Raw genomic sequence first — 22,557 nt, 5'->3', positions numbered from 1 at the left:
CGAACAAAGAAAAAGGCTCAGCAACAGAATATGGTGGCTCTTATAGGGCTTGATAGGATATGATGTGCAAGTTAAGCACCATGGGAAATGTAGTTTATTTTGCATACCAAAAACGTTTTCATTTGCTGCTGTGAGTAGCAAAATAAAGAAAGAAAAGCATAATCCTCACCTCGTGTCCTTAATAGAATTGAAAATTCTTGCCGCAAATGCTAGCTAATTTTTTATTGTCGCTGGTAGGTTTCTTTTTTCAGGTAAGCTTCTGTGCTGGTAGCATCTCCAAGGGGTCCATGTCCTGAGACTCTGCTGCCTCAGTGCAACAGAGCACATGCAACATAGATATATTACATGCAAAGTAGATACACCAGCATATTCAAACTCAAACTGTACAGAACAGCTGGCAAGAGTGCTGAAACTTGCTGCTCTGAGTAGAACAATATTCCTTGTTCATTTGATGAAGCGGCTCAAAAATGTAGCCTTGTACCTTGTCGCTGTCAGAAATGTAATCCTTTCCTAGTTTACAATATGATAATAATTTGCTAGACAGACTGTAATTATCCCTTAGGAACTTCTTTGGCATTATATATTATATAACGAAAGGCGTTTTTAAAGGAAGATTTTAGTGGAGTTGAACTTTAGACTGTTTGAGAATATAATAGAAGGCGGTTTGTATACATTTAATTGGAGAAGATATTATCTGAACCAAGAAATGTAACTCTCAAATAACTAAGGACTATTTTTGTAGCATATAATGGTTTGTAATAATTTCTAAGTGGGTTTTCCCACAAACACTTGGGAGTGTGCTGAAGGATGTATTTGTTTTTATAATGGAATATCACACTGCCTACAACTGCTTTACGCTGCTTATTACAGTCATGAGCATGCATAACAAACATCATTAATGGGCATATTGGTGTCAGTACGCCACCGTGGTCACCAACCGAGCAACACTGCTGGAATTCTGATGGCGAACCAGGCATAATCATAAAAAACTCACAACAAACTGCTGCTTAAGATTCATGAGGTACACTGCAAGTAGGGCCAGCAAAGTATCCGACAATAGGCTGTCTTAAAGTACTTGTACTGTCAAACAATAAAAGTGGGCCTTCGGCACACTCCCAAGATGCATGCCACCGAAATTGACAAGCTCGAGATTGCAATATGTTTGAAAGGTATCCATCCTTGTTCCCTAAAATCTATTCAGTTCTGCTGGACTATTGATAGAAGAGGCCAGAAAATATACATCATCACACTGTAATGTGAATAATGAACATTTGATGCTTAGCAAGTTTACCCAGTGTCTGTATTGGCGAGTAAAAACAATGCCATATTATCAAGAACGGTGATAACATTATTGCCTCTTTAGCGACAGGAAACTGCCGCTAAAGCGGCGATACAGGGTTTGATAATATGCCCTTGAGAATTCAAATAAAAGCCCAGGTTTGATGTCCTTGCAAAAAACACAGTTGATGGACAGAATGTTGAACAATGTCATACATTCACCCCAGTACAAGGATCTGGGCCTAAATCCATCGTTTTTTTGCACTCCACACCACCCTGGGTTAGACACTGGCTATATGCAAATCAGCTCTGACCCTGTGCCTCATGGGAACAGTCCAGTCCGAACTACCAAGCCATGTCTTTCCCAGACCGGAATCAAGCATCCAAGGACCGGTTTCTGGCTATCAGCCTTCTTCAGCCTGGATAGCTTGACTCCAGTGGTGTGGAGAGCCGGGGACTCACGTCTGAGCATCCCCAGCCCACTCGGGGTGAAAATTGCAAAAAACACAGTTGATGGACAGAATGTTGAACAATGTCATACATTCACCCCAGTACAAGGATCTGGGCCTAAATCCATCGTTTCTTTGCACTCCACACCACCCTGGGTTAGAGACTGGCTATATGCAAATCAGCTCTGACCCTGTGCCTCATGGGAACAGTCCAGTCCGAACTACCAAGCCATGTCTTTCCCAGACCGGAATCAAGCATCCAAGGACCGGTTTCTGGCTATCAGCCTTCTTCAGCCTGGATAGCTTGACTCCAGTGGTGTGGAGAGCCTGGGACTCACGTCTGAGCATCCCCTGCCCACTCGGGGTGAAAATTGCAAAAAACAAAGTTGATGGACAGAATGTTGAACAATGTCATACATTCACCCCAGTCCAAGGATCTGGGCCTAAATCCATCGTTTTTTTGCACTCCACACCACCCTGGGTTAGACACTGGCTATATGCAAATCAGCTCCGACCCTGTGCCTCATGGGAACAGTCCGGTCCGAACTACCAAGCCATGTCTTTCCCAGACCGGAATCAAGCATCCAAGGACCGGTTTCTGGCTATCAGCCTTCTTCAGCCTGGATAGCTTGACTCCAGTGGTGTGGAGAGCCTGGGACTCACGTCTGAGCATCCCCAGCCCACTCGGGGTGAAAATTGCAAAAAACACAGTTGATGGACAGAATGTTGAACAATGTCATACATTCACCCCAGTACAAGGATCTGGGCCTAAATCCATCGTTTGTTTGCACTCCACACCACCCTGGGTTAGACACTGGCTATATGCAAATCAGCTCTGACCCTGTGCCTCATGGGAACAGTCCAGTCCGAACTACCAAGCCATGTCTTTCCCAGACCGGAATCAAGCATCCAAGGACCGGTTTCTGGCTATCAGCCTTCTTCAGCCTGGATAGCTTGACTCCAGTGGTGTGGAGAGCCTGGGACTCACGTCTGAGCATCCCCAGCCCACTCGGGGTGAAAATTGCAAAAAACACAGCTGATGGACAGAATGTTGAACAATGTCATACATTCACCCCAGTACAAGGATCTGGGCCTAAATCCATCGTTTTTTTGCACTCCACACCACCCTGGGTTAGACACTGGCTATATGCAAATCAGCTCTGACCCTGTGCCTCATGGGAACAGTCCAGTCCGAACTACCAAGCCATGTCTTTCTCAGACCAGAATCAAGCATCCAAGGACCGGTTTCTGGCTATCAGCCTTCTTCAGCCTGGATAGCTTGACTCCAGTGGTGTGGAGAGCCTGGGACTCACGTCTGAGCATCCCCAGCCCACTCGGGGTGAAAATTGCAAAAAACACAGTTGATGGACAGAATGTTGAACAATGTCATACATTCACCCCAGTACATGGATCTGGGCCTAAATCCATCGTTTTTTTGCACTCCACACCACCCTGGGTTAGACACTGGCTATATGCAAATCAGCTCTGACCCTGTGCCTCATGGGAACAGACCAGTCCGAACTACCAAGCCATGTCTTTCCCAGACCAGAATCAAGCATCCAAGGACCGGTTTCTGGCTATCAGCCTTCTTCAGCCTGGATAGCTTGACTCCAGTGGTGTGGAGAGCCTGGGACTCACGTCTGAGCATCCCTAGCCCACTCGGGGTGAAAATTGCAAAAAACACAGTTGATGGACAGAATGTTGAACAATGTCATACATTCACCCCAGTACATGGATCTGGGCCTAAATCCATCGTTTTTTTGCACTCCACACCACCCTGGGTTAGACACTGGCTATATGCAAATCAGCTCTGACCCTGTGCCTCATGGGAACAGTCCAGTCCGAACTACCAAGCCATGTCTTTCCCAGACCGGAATCAAGCATCCAAGGACCGTTTCCTGGCTATCAGCCTTCTTCAGCCTGGATAGCTTGACTCCAGTGGTGTGGAGAGCATGGGACTCACGTCTGAGCATCCCCAGCCCACTCGGGGTGAAAATTGCAAAAAACACAGTTGATGGACAGAATGTTGAACAATGTCATACATTCACCCCAGTACAAGGATCTGGGCCTAAATACATCGTTCTTTTGCACTCCACACCACCCTGGGTTAGACACTGGCTATATGCAAATCAGCTCTGACCCTGTGCCTCATGGGAACAGTCCAGTCCGAACTACCAAGCCATGTCTTTCCCAGACCGGAATCAAGCATCCAAGGACCGGTTTCTGGCTATCAGCCTTCTTCAGCCTGGATAGCTTGACTCCAGTGGTGTGGAGAGCCTGGGACTCACGTCTGAGCATCCCCAGCCCACTCGGGGTGAAAATTGCAAAAAACACAGTTGATGGACAGAATATTGAACAATGTCATACATTCACCCCAGTACAAGGATCTGGACCTAAATCCATCGTGTTTTTGCACTCCACACCACCCTGGGTTAGACACTGGCTATATGCAAATCAGCTCTGACCCTGTGCCTCATGGGAACAGTCCAGTCCGAACTACCAAGCCATGTCTTTCCCAGACCGGAATCAGGCATCCATGGACCGGTTTCTGGCTATCAGCCTTCTTCAGCCTGGATAGCTTGACTCCAGTGGTGTGGAGAGCCTGGGACTCACGTCTGAGCATCCCCAGCCCACTCGGGGTGAAAATTGCAAAAAACACAGTTGATGGACAGAATGTTGAACAATGTCATACATGCACCCCAGTACAAGGATCTGGGCCTAAATCCATCGTTGTTTTGCACTCCACACCACCCTGGGTTAGACACTGGCTATATGCAAATCAGCTCTGACCCTGTGGCTCATGGGAACAGTCCAGTCCGAACTACCAAGCCATGTCTTTCCCAGACCGGAATCAAGCATCCAAGGACTGGTTTCTGGCTATCAGCCTTCTTCAGCCTGGATAGCTTGACTCCAGTGGTGTGGAGAGCCTGGGACTCACGTCTGAGCATCCCCAGCCCACTCGGGGTGAAAATTGCAAAAAACACAGTTGATGGACAGAATGTTGAACAATGTCATACATTCACCCCAGTACAAGGATCTGGGCCTAAATCCATCGTTTTTTTGCACTCCACACCACCCTGGGTTAGACACTGGCTATATGCAAATCAGCTCTGACCCTGTGCCTCATGGGAACAGTCCAGTCCGAACTACCAAGCCATGTCTTTCCCAGACCGGAATCAAGCATCCAAGGACCGGTTTCTGGCTATCAGCCTTCTTCAGCCTGGATAGCTTGACTCCAGTGGTGTGGAGAGCCTGGGACTCACGTCTGAGCATCCCCAGCCCACTCGGGGTGAAAATTGCAAAAAACACAGTTGATGGACAGAATGTTGAACAATGTCATACATTCACCCCAGTACAAGGATCTGGGCCTAAATCCATCGTTTTTTTGCACTCCACACCACCCTGGGTTAGACACTGGCTATATGCAAATCAGCTCTGACCCTGTGCCTCATGGGAACAGTCCAGTCCGAACTACCAAGCCATGTCTTTCCCAGACCGGAATCAAGCATCCAAGGACCGGTTTCTGGCTATCAGCCTTCTTCAGCCTGGATAGCTTGACTCCAGTGGTGTGGAGAGCCTGGGACTCACGTCTGAGCATCCCCAGCCCACTCAGGGTGAAAATTGCAAAAAACACAGTTGATGGACAGAATGTTGAACAATGTCATACATTCACCCCAGTACAAGGATCTGGGCCTAAATCCATCGTTTTTTTGCACTGTTTTGATGTCCTGCACACCAGAACCTGGGCTTCTATGGGAATACACAAGGGCATATTATCAAGCCCCTTATCACTGCTTTAGCGGCAGCTTCCTGACGCTAAAGTGGCTATAATGTTATCGCTGTTCTTGATAATATGGCCCAATGAGTTAACATGGCACTTAAATAGACAGAAAGCGGCACTTAAAGAGACATGGCATAGCGCTTGTTGAGCCTTTTGCAAAGATTGATACTACTGTAACTCTGGTCTTTGTTTTAGAGGGACAAGTGTTGAGCGCTATCAAAATTAACTATGCAAGTGGATGCACGGTGGAGTGCAGCCGAGTAATTACCAGCGGCTGAGATGAATGCAAGCAGTCCACACATCACGTTTTATTTTCCCCAGTGCAATGGCCAGCGTTCCAAGGGATTCCCAGACATGTCTCGTGCTCACTGTGCCACTGGAGTCGGGCTATATCTCACCAATGAGGTCTGGTCTTGCTTGAGTTCCAATCAGTATTGGACCTGGTCAGACATTTCTGCCTGGACTGTTCCTACTGGAGCACGTCCATGGCTGATTTGCATATGATAGTCTCTGCCCAGAGTGGCAAAGTGGGCAAAACGTCAATGGACTGAAATGTGGTCCCGACAAAATACCAGTGGGTGAGATTAATTCAAGTATTGTACCCATCACAATTATCTCAGTGGTATTTTACAGTGCCATCCGCATGCATTGACCCGCACTATAGCAACTGTTGTTTGCTAATGTAGGGTTGAAATAAAAGATGGTGCCATTGTGCAGAGTTAAACGCTCCAGTACAGATTACCAGCAGTAGGCAGTTGCCTGCAACTTTCATTGCCCTGTGGTGCCAAGGGCGTTGCAACCAGCTTTGGAGGAGCACTGCTTTCAAGAGACAACTATAGCCGTCGGTTAGGGTGTACATAAAAATGGCACAAAAGAGGTCAATACCGCATACACAGATTTAGCAGTAGCTGGTGCACCCCTGGGGTGTTCACATTATAAACACATTCTAGTAAGGGTTCCATGCAACTGTTAGTTTGCTGCCTAGGCCTATATCAAATGAAGGGGTGAAATAAAGTATCCAGGGGAACATAATGCGCGTTACACCAGTGAGACAATTGCAGAACCCAAGTTTACATCATCTTTTAACAGTTACCAGGGCAAAACCTTTTATTTCAGAGACCACAACTGAACAAGAAAGCATTTTTACCACTTCCAGATGTGCTTGTAAGGCTGCCCCAGTGCTGATTTCCAAAGCCATTACAGGAAAGGTTATGTGATCTTTCCACGTGGAATCTTATTCCATCTGGGACGAGGTCTCCATTGTGAAGATGTCTGCACAGGAGAATAAGATTCCCTGCGCAAATGCAATTTTTACATTTTTTGCAACAAAAATATTTCTCCCTTTGGACTTACACCTCACCTTATAACCCTAACAAACCCGAGGAGACTTTACCAACCCCTACCATTAAATGAGGTTGAAGGCAGCCCTGTGCTGGAGTATAAATACGAGCGTTTCCAGGGTTGAAATGAGAAGAGAAGTTCAGGAATGCGTTTTTGGGTGTTTACAAACTTCCAAATAATGCTTTAGATAGAACAGTGGTTCTTAACCTGTGGATCTGCGAAGCTTACGAAGAGAGCCAGCGGCAGCACAGAAAAATTGAATTATATTAATAGATCACAAAATTATATATAGAGAAGCCTAATGTACAATTTAACATTTTAAGACATCTGTAAATGTGAAGGAATTTGAAATTGGCTAAAAATTAAGTTAGTATCCTGAGATTTATTCGTGGAAGCAGCGAAAGTGCTCAACCCGAATATATTATGGACGATGGGTGATCTCCATTGAATTATGAAAAATGTTCAAACCTTCAAAATGAAATTAATTTTTTTTGTTTGTGAATTAAATAAAATCTTTCATTTGTGTATGTGTTTGATGAATGCTTCTTACTGTACTTTATGTGCACTGGTCTGCAGTTCAAATCAGCGAAAATGTTTAGACTGGGGTCCCCGACTTCCAGTAATGACTCAGTCAGTGGTGGGGTCCCTATATTCAAATAATGACTCAGTGGGGGTCCCCTGATTCCAGAAATGATTAAGTGGGGGTCCTCAGACGTCAAAAGGTTAAGAACCACTGCTTTAGAATGTCCACTTCGCACATCTTGAGTAGGATTTACGCCTGCAGAAAACCACACACTCGTGGTGGAGTTTACTCCCTGCATAAATGGGTTTACGGATGATAGGAATCCCTTTGTTAATTCCTAATAGGGGCAAAAAGTGATAAATATGGTCATAAATGTATGCTTACAGCTATAAATACTCTCTTCTGCGCATGCTCCAGAAGTCCTCTAATATGACAGTTACTGACCATAGCCAGTGCCTCAGATACTGCATGGGTGGCAGAGTGGGCTAAAGAACGGTGATGGATCAAACCCAGATCTGTAGACTGGGTGTGAGTGTTTGATTGGTTCAGATGCTCCGTCCATCACCACCCCCTTTTGTACCGCTTTGTTCGCCACAAGTTGGCAGGGTATGCTCAGACGTTGAGTCCCTTCCTCACTTTGCCACTGGATTCAAGCCTGTCTGAAGACGGCTGAAAATGCCAGAAACCGGTCCTAGGAAGCTTGGTTCCGGTCCAGGGAAGGCATGGCTTGGCAGTTCGGGCTGGACTGTTCCCATGAGGCACAGGGTCAGACTGATTTGCATATGGCCATGTCTGAACTGGGGTGGCAGAGTGGGCTAAAGAACGGTGATGGATTAAACCCAGATCTGTAGACTGGGTGTGAGTGTTTGATTGGTCAGATGCTCCGTCCATCACCACCCCCTTTTGTACCGCTCAGATACTGCATGCCAGGATTCCACATTATTACAAAATCTCCAGATGCATCAGCAAAAAACGTCTCTGTTGCCAGTGAAGGCACATCATGAAGGCCGTGCCTGCTGTGCCACCCTCACTGTAAGCGGGAAGCAAATGCTGCCTCAGTGCGTGTCCACTGCATGTCCATTAGTCGTGCCTCAAAACCTTGTGAACACCTGATATGCAATGCCAAAAATATAATTGTGAAGAAACGTTTGCAGTTTTATTAGGTAAAGGACATATCATCAATAACAGGGAGGAGTGAGTTACCACGTCACACATAGACATGGAAAGCACTCTATAAGCTAAGCGAACAGGCTATAACATGGGGATTATACCATTTTTTTCCAGATGTAACAAGAGACCAGGGGGCATACTTACAAGCCCCTAGTGCCACTGGAGTGTCACATTTTTTCATGCTCTGGTGGTGATCTGCTCTGGTCTATATTTACAAGGCCACGCAAAGACACCCTGTGTAACTTTTAATGGCCTTGTAGATACGGGCCCTTTTCATGCATCACTGGGTGAAAGGGACATGCAATAGGTGTTGCTGTTGGCATTTCATTGCAACACCCACTGCTCTTTTACGCTGCCCCAGATTTACAAGGATGTGTAAATCTGAGGCAGCGCCAAAAATAAATGCCCTTGAAAAGCAGCGAATATAGTGGTGCAACAAGGAGAAATACTTTTATTTCTCATCATTTTTTGCTCTTTCTAAATTTGCTGCATTCTGCAGAACACATAAAAGGAGAAAATCACAGTTAATGATTGTTTATGTGCAGGAAGGTGTCCCATCCTGCACAAACAATCATCCCTGCAACGCAGGCACCCTTGCACCATAGCGCAAGGGTGTCTGCGTTGATACCAGGCGGCTTTCTTAACGCCGGCACAAGGGAAAAAACAGAGGTGTGCTGAATTCTTGTGAATATGGCACAACCCTGCATTTTTTAAATGACACATCGAGGCACTGCTATATTGCTTGCAGCGGAACGCTGCATCATTTCTTTGTAAATATGCCCCCTGGTACTATGCTCACAACACCTTTGCATGCCTATATTTACTTAAAAAGTGATCACATCAATCGAGCCAAGGCAAATGTGGGTCTAAAAGCACTTATAAATGCATTATACAACATGCTGCACCAGACTCCTATAAAATATAATTATAGTACAAAACATATTTAGCACAGCCACTCACAGAAATAAAGCCACAATGTGAATTACAATATTGAACTAACACAATACACACCTTCTTTCACAACTATGACCACACAGAAAGCCACTCTATTAAACAAATAAAGGCTGAATGCAATAGAAAGCACAATAAAATGATATATGTGGCATCACTATCAGTGCACTGAATGGCAGCACCTAAAATCATACAACCGCAAGCACCATAAAAGAACAGCCATCCACACCCAGCCCTTCTGTAGGAAAATCTGTCTTTTGTGTGGTCGCTCTATTTTCTTTTTTCCCCTGAAGACTGGCGTGATATTTTGGAAGTGAGGGTATTTTAAACCCCTCTCACTGAATGGGATTTACCCAAAAACAAATTGTGGCTATTTGGCAAACACCAAGCAGCCTATTTGACTATCAGGTAAGTCCACAGTCAAACTGTGCAAAGAGTCAAAGTCAAATAACCAATGGCCTCATGCCTCCACACATGGGAGTAAAACAGAGCAATACGGCTGACAAGCAGTCATGTGACACATCCTACAAGGCTTCAGCGTTATCATGTCAGACTAAATCAGATTGATATGTTAAAGCTTAACTCTGACATTATATACATCAAATGTCCAGCTTTGTAGCTCATAAGGCTTAGTCGCCTAATGTTCAGAAATGAACTATTGGAGTTGTACAATTTACAGGTTTCTGCAGTAGGAGTGATATCAAACGTGCTATTGAGGCAAAGGTTTATGTAAATTTCAAATATCCTGAGATATATTTCAAAAGCATTTTTGTATATCTCTGTCTAGGAACAAGATCGAGATTTCATTCTTGTATCATTCAGTGGCGTAGCTTGGGGGGCGGTGGGCGGTCCGCCCCAGGGGGCACCATTTTTGAGGCGGCCGCAGTCTGCCGCGGCACTGGATGCCCGTTGCGGCCGCCTTTATAATTTATTTGGGAAGGAACACAGTGTCCCCAAATAAATTATAAAGGCTGTGCCTATCAAGCGCTGTAAGTTATAAAATACTAGTGGCACAAGCAAGCAGCCGGCGCTGCACGGGACTCAGGAGACTTCTTTGGGGGCTGGGCTCCGAGTTGCCAACTTGACAATCTAAACTGTATTGATTCGCCCGCTGGCCGCACAGTAGCGCGGTATGCTTTCACTTTCGTGTGTCCACGGGAAGGAGCTCTGCTGAACTCAGAATGGCTCCAGGGGGCCATTTCACGCACGCTAACTATGACCAAGGACTTCTGTGTGTGTGGGATATGTACACGTTGGTCTCAAGTTGGGCAGTGCGAAGTGTGGGAGTCGCAAGGAAATGCTATTTTATCTGTCAGGGGGTGCTGGCCACATGCAAGTTCCTGCTCAGAGCTGCAGATGTGCTACAGCCTGATAGTTCAGACAAAGGACCATTCATCCCTACAGTAACTTCACCATCTGCATGCATACAGATGTACAGAGGCCTGTCGTGGGTGTGGTGGGATGTCTGCGACCCTGGGAATAATGGATGATGTGCCCAGCACGTGGCACATGAGCGGCCTCACTGTGTGTTACATTGCCACACAGCTGCCCCTCCCTCCCACGAACCCCCACATTTGTGTGCGCTGCGCGGTTGCATCATATGCACTCCTACGGCACACCATTGTAATGCCTTTCCGCGCATGTCCAGCGGCATGCCAACAACACCGTGGCGCTGGCCTTTGAAGGTGTGCAGCCATAGGAGTGTATGCTAATGGTGTGGACAGGGCAGACCCAAGTGTACAGCCCATGACTGGCTGTGATCGCGCTGCGAATGAGGCTAGGCAACTGACTCATGCATCTGCAGGACTGATACACATAACACTTGGAATGCATGTGCCAAGACCCAGAGCGGTCTTCGCTCCCACATGTCCCCGTACGTGCGGGCCCGCCCTCCTGGTGCATGCTACATTGCAACATTGACTACTGTGGCCCTGGTGGTGACTACACCCCAACACAGAGACGCACTTACCGCACTTCCTGCACAAGGCCAGGTCCGAGCCACGCCCTGCTCCCTGCCAAATCAGCACACCCCTGCGCTGACATGACATATGCTGGACCACCACCCGCCGCTTGTGCATGCAGGGGGGTGCGTGCGAAGCTATATGTCCAGGGTCACTGCCAACTCTCAGGTGACATGGTAACACCTGCTGAAGACAGCACACTGTGATGTTGCAGGGCCCGTGCCCATCATGCTGACACATTGAGCCCACGGACACCCCTGTTCAGATGGTGTGAATGGCTACGGGCATGTGCGCATGGCTACATTTTTTAGCAGGCACACATACCGTGTGACACCTGTGTTGGATTTGTGTGGGGTGTGTGCACACCAGCCAGTAGGGCTGCCTGGTGCAGTCGGAAATCGACAACAGTGTACATCGTAAAGGACACAACCATTCAACCATAAAGGCCCCATGACTTGTGCTGCACAGAGTTAGTGGCCCCAGATGCACAGCATCCTGCACGAGCCTACCGCCACGGGCCGCTGACTTGCGGTGAACAGGGTTGATGGCACCAGGTCAGTTGTTGATAGTGTTCGATCACCTCTGTGACTCTGATCCGGGTTTCGTCCGGACTGAGCCGCATCTTCCTCTTACTCCTCTCCATGCGTTCACTTGTGTGGACTCTGCCATTCATAATTCGCGACTAAGTGCTGGATGGATAACCTACTGGTCCGCAGGGTAGGCCTGACCCCTCATCCACGTGCCGCCGGCTTGCGTTGAACAGGGTTAGTGGCACCACGTGATGCAGGCTTGCATTGAAAAGGGTTAGTGGCACCACGTGTCGCGGCTTGCGTTGAACAGGTTTAGTGGCACTACGTGTCGCAGGCCTGCGATAAGGAATTATGCCTCACTGATCAAAGAGAGTCTGGTGCTGTGGCCGCTGCCCCGGACTATGAGTCACTGCCATTCAGGACTCAGGACACAGTTCCACATGTGGGACCTACTAGGCCGAAGAGGACGCTGGTGGAGTATGTCAATGAGAAAGGAGTAATGTGGGCCAGCGTCGGGGGGGGGCAAGCGATGGTCTGCGGAGGCTGTAGAGGTCGTGGGACTGGTGCTTGGAGCTTGCACCGGCACGTGGTGGGCCCTCTTTGCCACACGTGGGTGTAGGCAGGTGAACGGAGCCTCGCTGGTGGGTTGGGGCAGGCATGACGGGTCTGGGGACCAGTGGCCCGGGATGCAGCAGGTGCACAGAGACGCAGGTCCCCGCCGCGCTTGGCGCAGGACTTGTGGCGGGCTGAGAGGCGCCGTCCTGGCAGACACGTTGTCCATTCTGAATGAGAACCACGACCAGTGGGACAGGCTTTTTGTTCACACCCCTACGCAGGCCTGGCTAATGCAGGTCCAACCCACTAGCATGCGCATGCAGGGTGGGTGCAATGTGCGACATTTCCACGTTCTGCCCCACAGCCTGTGGAGACATGGTAGCATCCACTGGCTACTACACTCCATGCACCAGCAGTTGATCTCCACATGGCCATTTCCTTGGTTTGCACTCTGTGGTCTGTTCGGCACCTCCACGCCACACCTGGCATTGGGTAGGTTCACATTCCTTAGTCACTTGCCGCTCTCGCACATGCCTGCTCCATGCCTCTCCTCACATCCTGCTATTGTGTGTCTGTGGTGCCATGCTGGGGCTGGGCTGTGGGCATGGCAAGGCCGGATTCCCAATGGAGTTATGTTGTCGTATCTGGTCGGTTGGCATGTTGTGTGTTATGTTGGATGTAGTTGTGCTGCATGCCAATTGGCAGTGTCGTGAGTTGCATGACTGTGGGCTGGAGGTGTGTGGTGTGTTTATATTAGACTTACCAATGGGCACTGCATTTCCATGTGTGCCATCCTGGGAGCGCTGGGTGATGATGGGCTCTCGGGAGATATGATTTTCATGCACTCTGCCTGGGGAGTTGGCCACGACATTGTTGAGGAGTCCCGGGCGGTCCACTATTGCCTGCACATTCATGGTATGCTTGTTCTTTCTGTTGTGAAAGTTGTGTGCAGTGTGGGCAGGGGGCACAAGGGGTACATGTGTGCAGTTGATTGTCCCTGACACATGAGGGAATCCAGTTATGGCGTAGAGGCCATGCTTGGTCTCCAGCTGCTCCTGCGCAGTGTGGGTGACGTGGGGGTGCTGGGATACCAGGCTGATGTTGGCATCCAGGACAAAGCCAGCCCTTGGATGGGGCTGGCTTTGTGACTCCTCCGACTCTGGCAGTTGTGGGTTGGATGGTACCAGAGGCCGGCATGTGCTGCACAGTCGGCAGCTCTGTCTGCGTATGGATGTTGGTTGTCTGCTGGGATGGGACCGTCAGCAGGTGGGGGATGTGGGTCAGGATGCGGGGGATGGTTGTCCTTTTGGGCCTGTAGTGGGCAATATCTGGTCGGTTGGCATGTTGTGTGTTATGTTGGATGTAGTTGTGCTGTGTGCCCATTGGCAGTGTCGTGAGTTGCATGACTGTGGGCTGGTGGTGTGTGGTGTGTTTATATTAGACTTACCAATGCGCACTGCATTTCCATGTGTGCCATCCTGGGAGCGCTGGGTGATGATGGGCTGTCGGGAGATATGATTTTCATGCACTCTGCCTGGGGAGTTGGCCACAACATTGTTGAGGAGTCCCGGGCGGTCCACTATTGCCTGCACATTCATGGTATGCTTGTTCTTTCTGTTGTGAAAGTTGTGTGCAGTGTGGGCAGGGGGCACAAGGTGTACATGTGTGCAGTTGATTGTCCCTGACACATGAGGGAATCCAGTTATGGCGTAGAGGCCATGCTTGGTCTCCAGCTGCTCCTGCGCAGTGTGGGTGACTTGGGGGTGCTGGGATACCAGGCTGATGTTGGCATCCAGGATAAAGTCAGCCCTTGGATGGGGCTGGCTTTGTGACTCCTCCGACTCTGGCAGTCGTGGTTTGGATGGTACCAGAGGCCGGCATGTGCTGCGCAGTCGGCAGCTCTGTCTGCGTATGGATGTTGGTTGTCTGCTGGGATGGGACCGTCAGCAGGTGGGGGATGTGGGTCAGGATGCGGGGGATGGTTGTCCTTTTGGGCCTGTAGTGGGCAATGTCCTCCTCTGGGTTGGGTCTGGGCGGCAGGTGCGTTTCAGGTCGGTCCGCTGTCTTTGTGTATGCTGCCTCTCTGGTGTTCCCGGGGGGGGGGGGGAAGGGCCTGGGGATGCTGGCGTGCCTGGGGTGGTTGCGGTGGGTGTGGTGATCCTCATGGGTATCCGCGTTGCATGATCGTTGTCTCCATGGCATCTGTGGGTCTTCAGGTGTGGCTCTTGGCTGCGGTCCTTTTTATGCTGCAGGTAGTCGCCCTGCTTAATACCAGCAAAAGGCAGGTGTTAATTCCCTGCTGCTACCGCTGCTTATCACCTGTTGTTGGTTCGCATCGCAGATCTGGAAGTTCGTTGTGAAAGTGGTGTTGTGTTTTTTTCGTGTGTTTTTGCACGGGAACGCCAACTCTGCATCTCATTAGGGTTAGTTGGTTGTGTCCACTGTGGAAATAAATTTTGGGGCAGTGATTCCGGAATACTGGTGATGTCTGCAGTTTGCACGAGCTTGTAAATGGGGAGTTAAATCTATCTCCACTTTTGATGCGTTAAGGTGGAGATAAATCGGAGATGAGTCCTTGTGAATATTCCTCTATATTGTGTCAGATTTTCCTCTATAGATGAAACCAATTTAACATCCGTCTATGTTTATTAAATAGAATACAAAATAATGTGTCATAATCTGAAACTGCGAGAACATAACATAGATCGCTCTGGACCATAGTCCTCTGTACAGAAAAAAAACGTTTCTTACAGAACATATTAAAGGAGGCATCCTACATAAAACTATTACAAAATAGGGGTTCATCTTTCTGTAACATTATTACATAATTATACAAAATTCATGTAAACATTTGAATTGTCTTGAAGTAGTTTTCAGAAATCTGCAACGTCTGTGTTTTTACGTAGCCAGTCATGAATCTTGCTGTTCACTTTGTTTATCCAATGCGTGCTTGTTTCATTTCTTGCATAATGCAGTACTTCCATAGCAGACAATTTATTTTCACCATCCATTGTAGTGTTAATAAATAGCTCAATCTAAAGAAAACACAGATATAGGCATTGTTATTGATGCTGACGAGTTCTACAATTATATTAAACAATTCTATAATTTACAGCAATTCTTGTTCACCTGCCTATACTATTATGGAGTAAAATACCTCAATGGAGATTAGAACTGGAACTTTTTGACCATTGATCAAACTTCCCCAAAATTAGCCTTAACAGTCTAGCAGCAGCGGCTCCTCCGCTGGGGCTGAGGAGCATTGCCCCACTGCTCGAAGAGCAGTGAAATAGGGAAAAATAAAATGATCATAACAACATTATTATCATTATATTTTTCACTACTGCAGGGCAGGGCGGGCTAGTGGCTCAGGGAGGAGGAGTGGTTTGGGCTCACTTAACTTGTGTGTGCATGACTGCTTGGCCGGCCGTCTTGGCCAGGTCAAATATTCATGTGCACTTTGCATATTCCCCCCAGGCTATAAGGCACAGCCTTGTGGAGAATATGCACAGGCTCCCGGTCCCCATCGGCGCGCCGAGCTACGGCTCTCAGACCAATCGGCTCAGGGGAGCCTGTGTGCCCGGGTGCTTCCTTCAGCTTCTACCGGACTGGAGACAAGAAGAGAGGCATAGCAGAGACGAGGAGATGTGGCGGAAAAGGTAAGTGCATTTTAATTTTTATATTTTTCAGCCCTTCCCAGTCCCCACACCCAGCCCCGCCACACTAGTTCCCTACCAGTCGCTACTGCAGTCTAGTTTGCTGAAATGCTATTTGCCTCATTACGAGTTGGCCAGACTTTGTTACTATGTTACCAAAAGGCCAGAAACTAAATTATGGGCCTGAATCCCTGCAATAGAGTTCAGCCATTATGATCTTTCCCCTGAAATAGGGAATAACTGCATGGACCCAAATTCTATGAGTACTCTACAGGTCAGTTTTCACACTACTGCAAAAAAATAAAACACAGATATTTTCTGCCTGTTCTATGACACAGAAAGTGTTTACCAAACTGCCGACAGAGACAGGGTGGTTTGGTGAGGTGAGTGGTGCTGCAGGGAGGCATGAGGGGCCAAGGCAATGCTGCTGCCATCAGCGCTGCCCTGCAGCAAGTCTTACAGACCAGGGATCATATTTACTGGAAACTGGCAGAGCACAGTGTTGCACCAAAATTAGTAATGCCACCTCTGTCAGTTCCAAACGCAGGGATGTATCGTATTTACAAGAAAGCAGCACATCCCTGCGTTTCCCCTAGTGCAGGTGCTAAAGAAGCTGCCTAGCGCGGGCGCAAGCACCCTTGCACCATGTTGCAAGGGTGTCTGCTCTGCTGGGGTGATTGTTTATGTGCAGGAAGGAACACCTTCCTGCACATAAACAATCTTTACAGGTAATTTGCTCTTTCTATGTGTGCTGTACAATACTGCACACATGGGAAGAGCAAAATACGAAGGCAAATGAAACATTTCTCCTCGTATCACCTGCTTAAGACCAGGTATTCCCTGGCGATATTTTTAGTGCTGCCCCATACCTTTGTAAATATGAGGCAGTGTCAAAAAGCAATGGGTATAACTGCGGAACGCCTAATGCAACACCCATTGCATGCCCTTTTCACACTAAGTGCTGCGTGAATAGGTTCATTATTTACAAGGCAGCATTCAGCCACATTAAGTGGCTTAACACCCCCTTGTAAATAAGGCGAAGCACTTAACATCAGCAGAACATCGGAAAAAGTGATGCTCTGTTGGTGTTAACTCCTTGTAAATATGCCCCCAGGTGTTCTCTGGGCCCATAATTATCGGGTCTAGAACATTCTGACCCAAACAGTGTGGGCCCAGACACACTTGTACTGGGGACTGGGGTTACTCTACTTAGTGAAATTAATCTAACTTGTATTGAGGCCCTATCTCTGTAACGTTACATGAACAATCATTAAAAGGAGCTACAGTTATAGTCCATGAATGCACCATCCATAACCTTTCACTGTTTGAAGTGGACAAGAGGTAGCAATAACTTGCATACCTCTTCCCACTTGTGTCCACAAGTATCATCTGTACCCACACATTCTCTGACTGTCTACATATTTTAAATCTTCTCCAAAACAGCAAGGGGCAGATTTACAAGGTCTGGCGCATCTCTGCAAATCAGCAGGGATGCGCCAGAACACTTGCGACACGCAAAACCACCCGTGTGCCACCACTGATGCACTGCATTTACAATGAGGCATGCCGCGGCGCACGAATAAGCAGATGCGTGTTGCATCCCCCGGCGGAAATGCTGGAGTCGCGTTGCAAGGGCGACACAGCTCCAGCAAGGCTCGGGGGTGTCCTATGCCTAACATGCTGCGTCACTCATTACGCCTGCTTCAAGCAGGCGCAGGGTTTTGAAGCAGCATGGCCGTAAAAGTGACTCAGTGAAATATGGTAGTTTTCACTGCGTCACTTTTACGAGGCGTACCGGCGAGGGAACGCCCACCCTGCGCCGGAACGCCCACATGAAACCTGATGCAAGTTTCATGTGGCGCAGGGGTTTACAACGTGACACATCTCCCTAATATTCGTCACGTTGTAAATACGGCACACCATGGCACACGGTTTACTCCGCCGCTGCGTCACAGAAGAGACGCAACGGTGGCGTCAATGTGTAGCAAGGGGCTTGTAAATCTGCTGCCAAGTCTTTAAAGAGCTTTTCCCACTCTATTTTTCACAAAGAGTGTCACAGGTTTTACAATGCATCTACAAGTCCAACATGGAGGGAAGATAATATTTTCATTCAGATCCATCCAACTAGATGCCTAATCAGAGGTTAGAGTTGTGGATTTGGATCCATGAATTCTGGATAAAGGATAACCTACTTAAATATGAATGAATGGCTTTATTTCGATATGTAAAATATCATAAGAGCAGAGATACAGCATATTAAAAAACAATAAAAGCAATCACATTCTGTTTGTACAATAAAAAGACGTAAGAGCAATTAATACAAGCATTAAATAGCCAAGGAAAGCCTATTCAAACGGATTAACCATAACCATACTTAAATATGTTTTTTTGCCACTTCTTTTTAGAAACAGGAAACACTGAATTGTTGAACACCTTCCCAAAGATGGCCTCATGCTGGAGAAACATCTGACGCCATGTCACATTTGTTATTGGACTGTGAAGTGAATTTTGGGAAAAGCCAGTATAGGCCTTTATGAAATACCGCACACTCAGCCAATTTATTTTGATCAAACTGTACATACACATTTATAGTTGCAGTACTTCTTTTTTTTAAAGCTTTACTACAGAATGATCAAATGCCATGTATTTATTTCTCTAATGCAGGGGTCTTCAAACTGTGGGGCGTGACCCCCAGGGGGGCCATGGAGCGATGCAAAGGGGGTCGCGCCTTCACAGTGTCACTTCTGCCCTGGCCTCCAGGGCTTCAGCCCCCCTCCTCCCCCATCCTGTGTCTCAGCCCGGGCTGCTGCAGTGCAGCTCGCGCTCCTGGGGCCTCGGCTGGGCAGTGTCTGGAGTCTTATCTTCAGCCTGAGTTTTTCACAGGTCTTTAAAGACCATTAGCATATTTACATGCCTTTGTTAACTGATTACCAAAGCTTAGTTTTTTTATGGTTCCAGTACCCCCTGGACCCCCAATCTGCCTATTCCTTACATTTGTATTTTTACACTTACTGCTGTAGTGTGAGAATGCATTTAATGAAAAGAAATATAATGTTGGATTGCCAAAAGAAACATGCCTGCTATATGTTGTTTAAAGATCCTGCAGAGACCTGCTCTTGACACTAAATTGAGTTATAAATAAAAAAGTATGTATTAATTAGTTATGTGACTTTTCTGTCTTTATTCTCTTTAATTATTAGTCATGGATCATTGAGGCATCCATAGAACACAATTAAAAGTGCTTTCTATTTATATTTGCTGTTCTAAGTATTCACAGATAAGTGCAAAAAATACAGCTTTAGGTGACTGCTTATTTCTGGGCCATCAAAATAAAGAGCTGGTAACCCTAATCATTAGACTGGAAGTTTGTTGCAGGATCAGCACATTATTTATTTCCTCCACCCTCGAACCCTGATTAATGCCATTATAGCAATAGTTTAACTTATATCTGAAACCCTACGCTTCAAGTTTCTGGGAATGCACTCTGCTTTTAGACTACTCACTTCTCATTCTCGCCTTCACTTTCACCCTGCACTCACACTGATCACCATGCACTCACACTGATCACCATGCACTCATAGCGATCACCATGCACTCATAGCGATCATCATGCACTCATAGCGATCACAATGCACTCATAGCGATCACAATGCACTCACATCACAATGCACTCACACTGATCGCCATGCACTCACAGCAATCGCAATGCACTCACATTGATCACCATGCACTCACACTGATCACCATGCACTCACACTGATCACCATGCACTCACACTGATCACCATGCACTCACACTGATCACCATGCACTCACACTATTTACCCGCTCACCCTGCACTCACACTGATCACCATGCACTCATAGCGATCACCATGCACTCATAGCGATCACAATGCACTCACATTGATCACAATGCACTCACACTGATCACCATGCACTCACACTGATCACCATGCACTCACAGCAATCACAATGCACTCACCCTGATCACAATGCACTCACACTGATCACCATGCACTCAGCGATCACCATGCACTCAGCGATCAGAATGCACTCATAGCGATCACAATGCACTCACACTGATCACAATGCACTCACACTGATCACAATGCACTCACACTGATCACCATGCACTCACACTGATCACCATGCACTCACACTATTCACCCGCTCACCCTGCACTCACACTGATCACCATGCACTCACATTGATCACCATGCACTCACACCGATCACCATGCACTGAAACTGATCACCATGCACTCACAGCAATCACAATGCACTCACACTGATCACCATGCACACATAGCGATCACAATGCACTCATAGCGATCACAATGCACCCACACTGATCACCATGTACTCACACTGATCACTATGCACTCACACTGATCACCATGCACTCACACTATTCACCCGCTCACCCTGCACTCACACTGATCACCCTGCACTCACACTGATCACCCTGTACTCACACTGATCACCATGCACTCACACTGATCACCATGCACTCACACTAATCACCATGCACTCACACTGATCACCATGCACTCACACTGATCACCATGCACTCATCGCGATCACAATGCACTCATAACGATCACAATGTACTCACACTGATCACAATGCACTCACACTGATCACCATGCACTCACACTGATCACAATGCACTCACAACATTCACCCGCTCACCCTGCACTCACACCAATCACCAGGCACTCACACCATTCACCCGCTCACCCTGCACTCACAGTGATCATAATGCACTCACACTGATCACAATGCACTCACACTGATTACCTCACAGAGGTTGACTAGACATATTTCTGATGTTAATTGCTGTATTTTGGTTATACACTGGTACTGATGGGGTGAAATCTTTCCTCAATATTACTGAGTTAAAAAAAATTCTAAATAATAAAGCAATGCTACCCCAAAATACGCAGCATCACAGAACATTATGTACATTTTCTACTCACACAATTTAGTCAAGCCTCTCGCATAATTTGGTCCTCACCTTCCTCATAACCTAGAGGTTTAGAAATTTTTGTCAGGAGGGGGTCCTTACGCTTGAAAATGTTGACAGGGGGGTCTCGGCATCCAAAAGTTTGAAGACCTCTGCTCTAATGGAACTGAAGATTGAACTGTTTTGTCAAACTGACAAATAATTGAATACCACATCCTCAGAAATGTGTAAATACAGAAAACAGGTTTGAAATATACAAACGGTATCAATTATGAAAGCATTTAAAATGAATGAATGGATCACTGACAATGAATAGCATAACACGAGTATTACTGGCAGTCGCGGCCAGTGCAGGTAAGCGCAGCAGGGCGGGGTGCGCGGGGGTGTTGAAGGAATAGCATTTATTTAGTTCTTCAATTTTCTCTATTCCTTCTGCTGTTGACTCCCCCTCACCCCGTCCCACCGCGCTTACCTGCACTGGCCACGATCATTGGAGGTTTTTTCTGCAATTGAGAAAACTGCACCAGATCTTTACAATGACTTTTATTCCTATTTGGCGGGGATTATTTCTCTTAATAGCACTGATAATTCTGTTTCTCCAAGACATTCAGCAGGAATTTTATTGTTACAGGAAGGATTTCCCCAACTGTTAACACTCTCTTGATCTAATTCAGTGTGTTAATTGTTCATATTATACTTGGTCCATTATTTGAACAGTGCAAAAAGGCGAGACAGTCCTAAACACATATCGACCGTCTCAAATGGATGTATGACGTTACCACGCATACTTTTACCACGCCTACCATTACCACGCAGTTTTTACAACGCAGGATCCATTACAACGAATACCATTACCACGCATGTATTTACAACGCAGATACCTTTACAACGCATACAATTACAACGTAAGTATTGGTAAGTATATAATATTTTTTAAAATGTAATTTAATTAAAATTTATATAATGTAATTTAATTTAATTAATTTAATTTAATTTAATTTATTGTAATTTAACTTAATTAATTTAATTTAATTTAATTTTATATGTTTTTAAATGTAATTTAATTAAAATTAATATAATGTAATTTAATTTAATTAATTTAATTTATTTTAATTTAATTTAATGTAATTTAATTTAATTAATTTAATTTATTGTAATTTAATTTAATTAATTTAATTTAATTTAATTTAATTTAATATTTTTTAAAATGTAATTTAATTAAAATTAATATAATGTAATTTAATTTAATTTAATTAATTTAATTAAATTTAATTTAATGTAATTTAATTAAATAAATTAAAATTAATTTAATTTAATTTAATATTTTTTTAAATGTAATTTAATTAAAATTTATATAATGTAATTTAATTTAATTTAATTAATTTAATTTAATTTA

At 46.2% G+C, this 22,557-nt stretch overlaps 1 protein-coding gene across 1 annotated transcript in view; it reads right to left on the bottom strand.

Annotated features, from left to right (window-relative positions):
- Positions 1-15,166: 15,166 nt before the first annotated feature.
- LVRN (laeverin) overlaps positions 15,167-22,557 on the bottom strand; it is a 663,539-nt gene continuing 656,148 nt past the window's right edge. Inside the window, exon 20 of the mRNA XM_078675542.1 lies at positions 15,167-15,574. Within this exon, the coding sequence (XP_078531668.1) occupies positions 15,413-15,574 (162 nt within the window). The 3' untranslated portion in view covers positions 15,167-15,412. The remainder of the gene's footprint in view (positions 15,575-22,557) is intronic.

Source organism: Lissotriton helveticus, chromosome 2_1 (genome assembly GCF_964261635.1).
Source record: "Lissotriton helveticus chromosome 2_1, aLisHel1.1, whole genome shotgun sequence".
Classification (NCBI taxonomy): domain Eukaryota; kingdom Metazoa; phylum Chordata; class Amphibia; order Caudata; family Salamandridae; genus Lissotriton; species Lissotriton helveticus.
The sequence above is the reverse complement of the archived record's forward strand: the minus strand, read 5'-3'. Positions and strand labels throughout refer to the sequence as shown.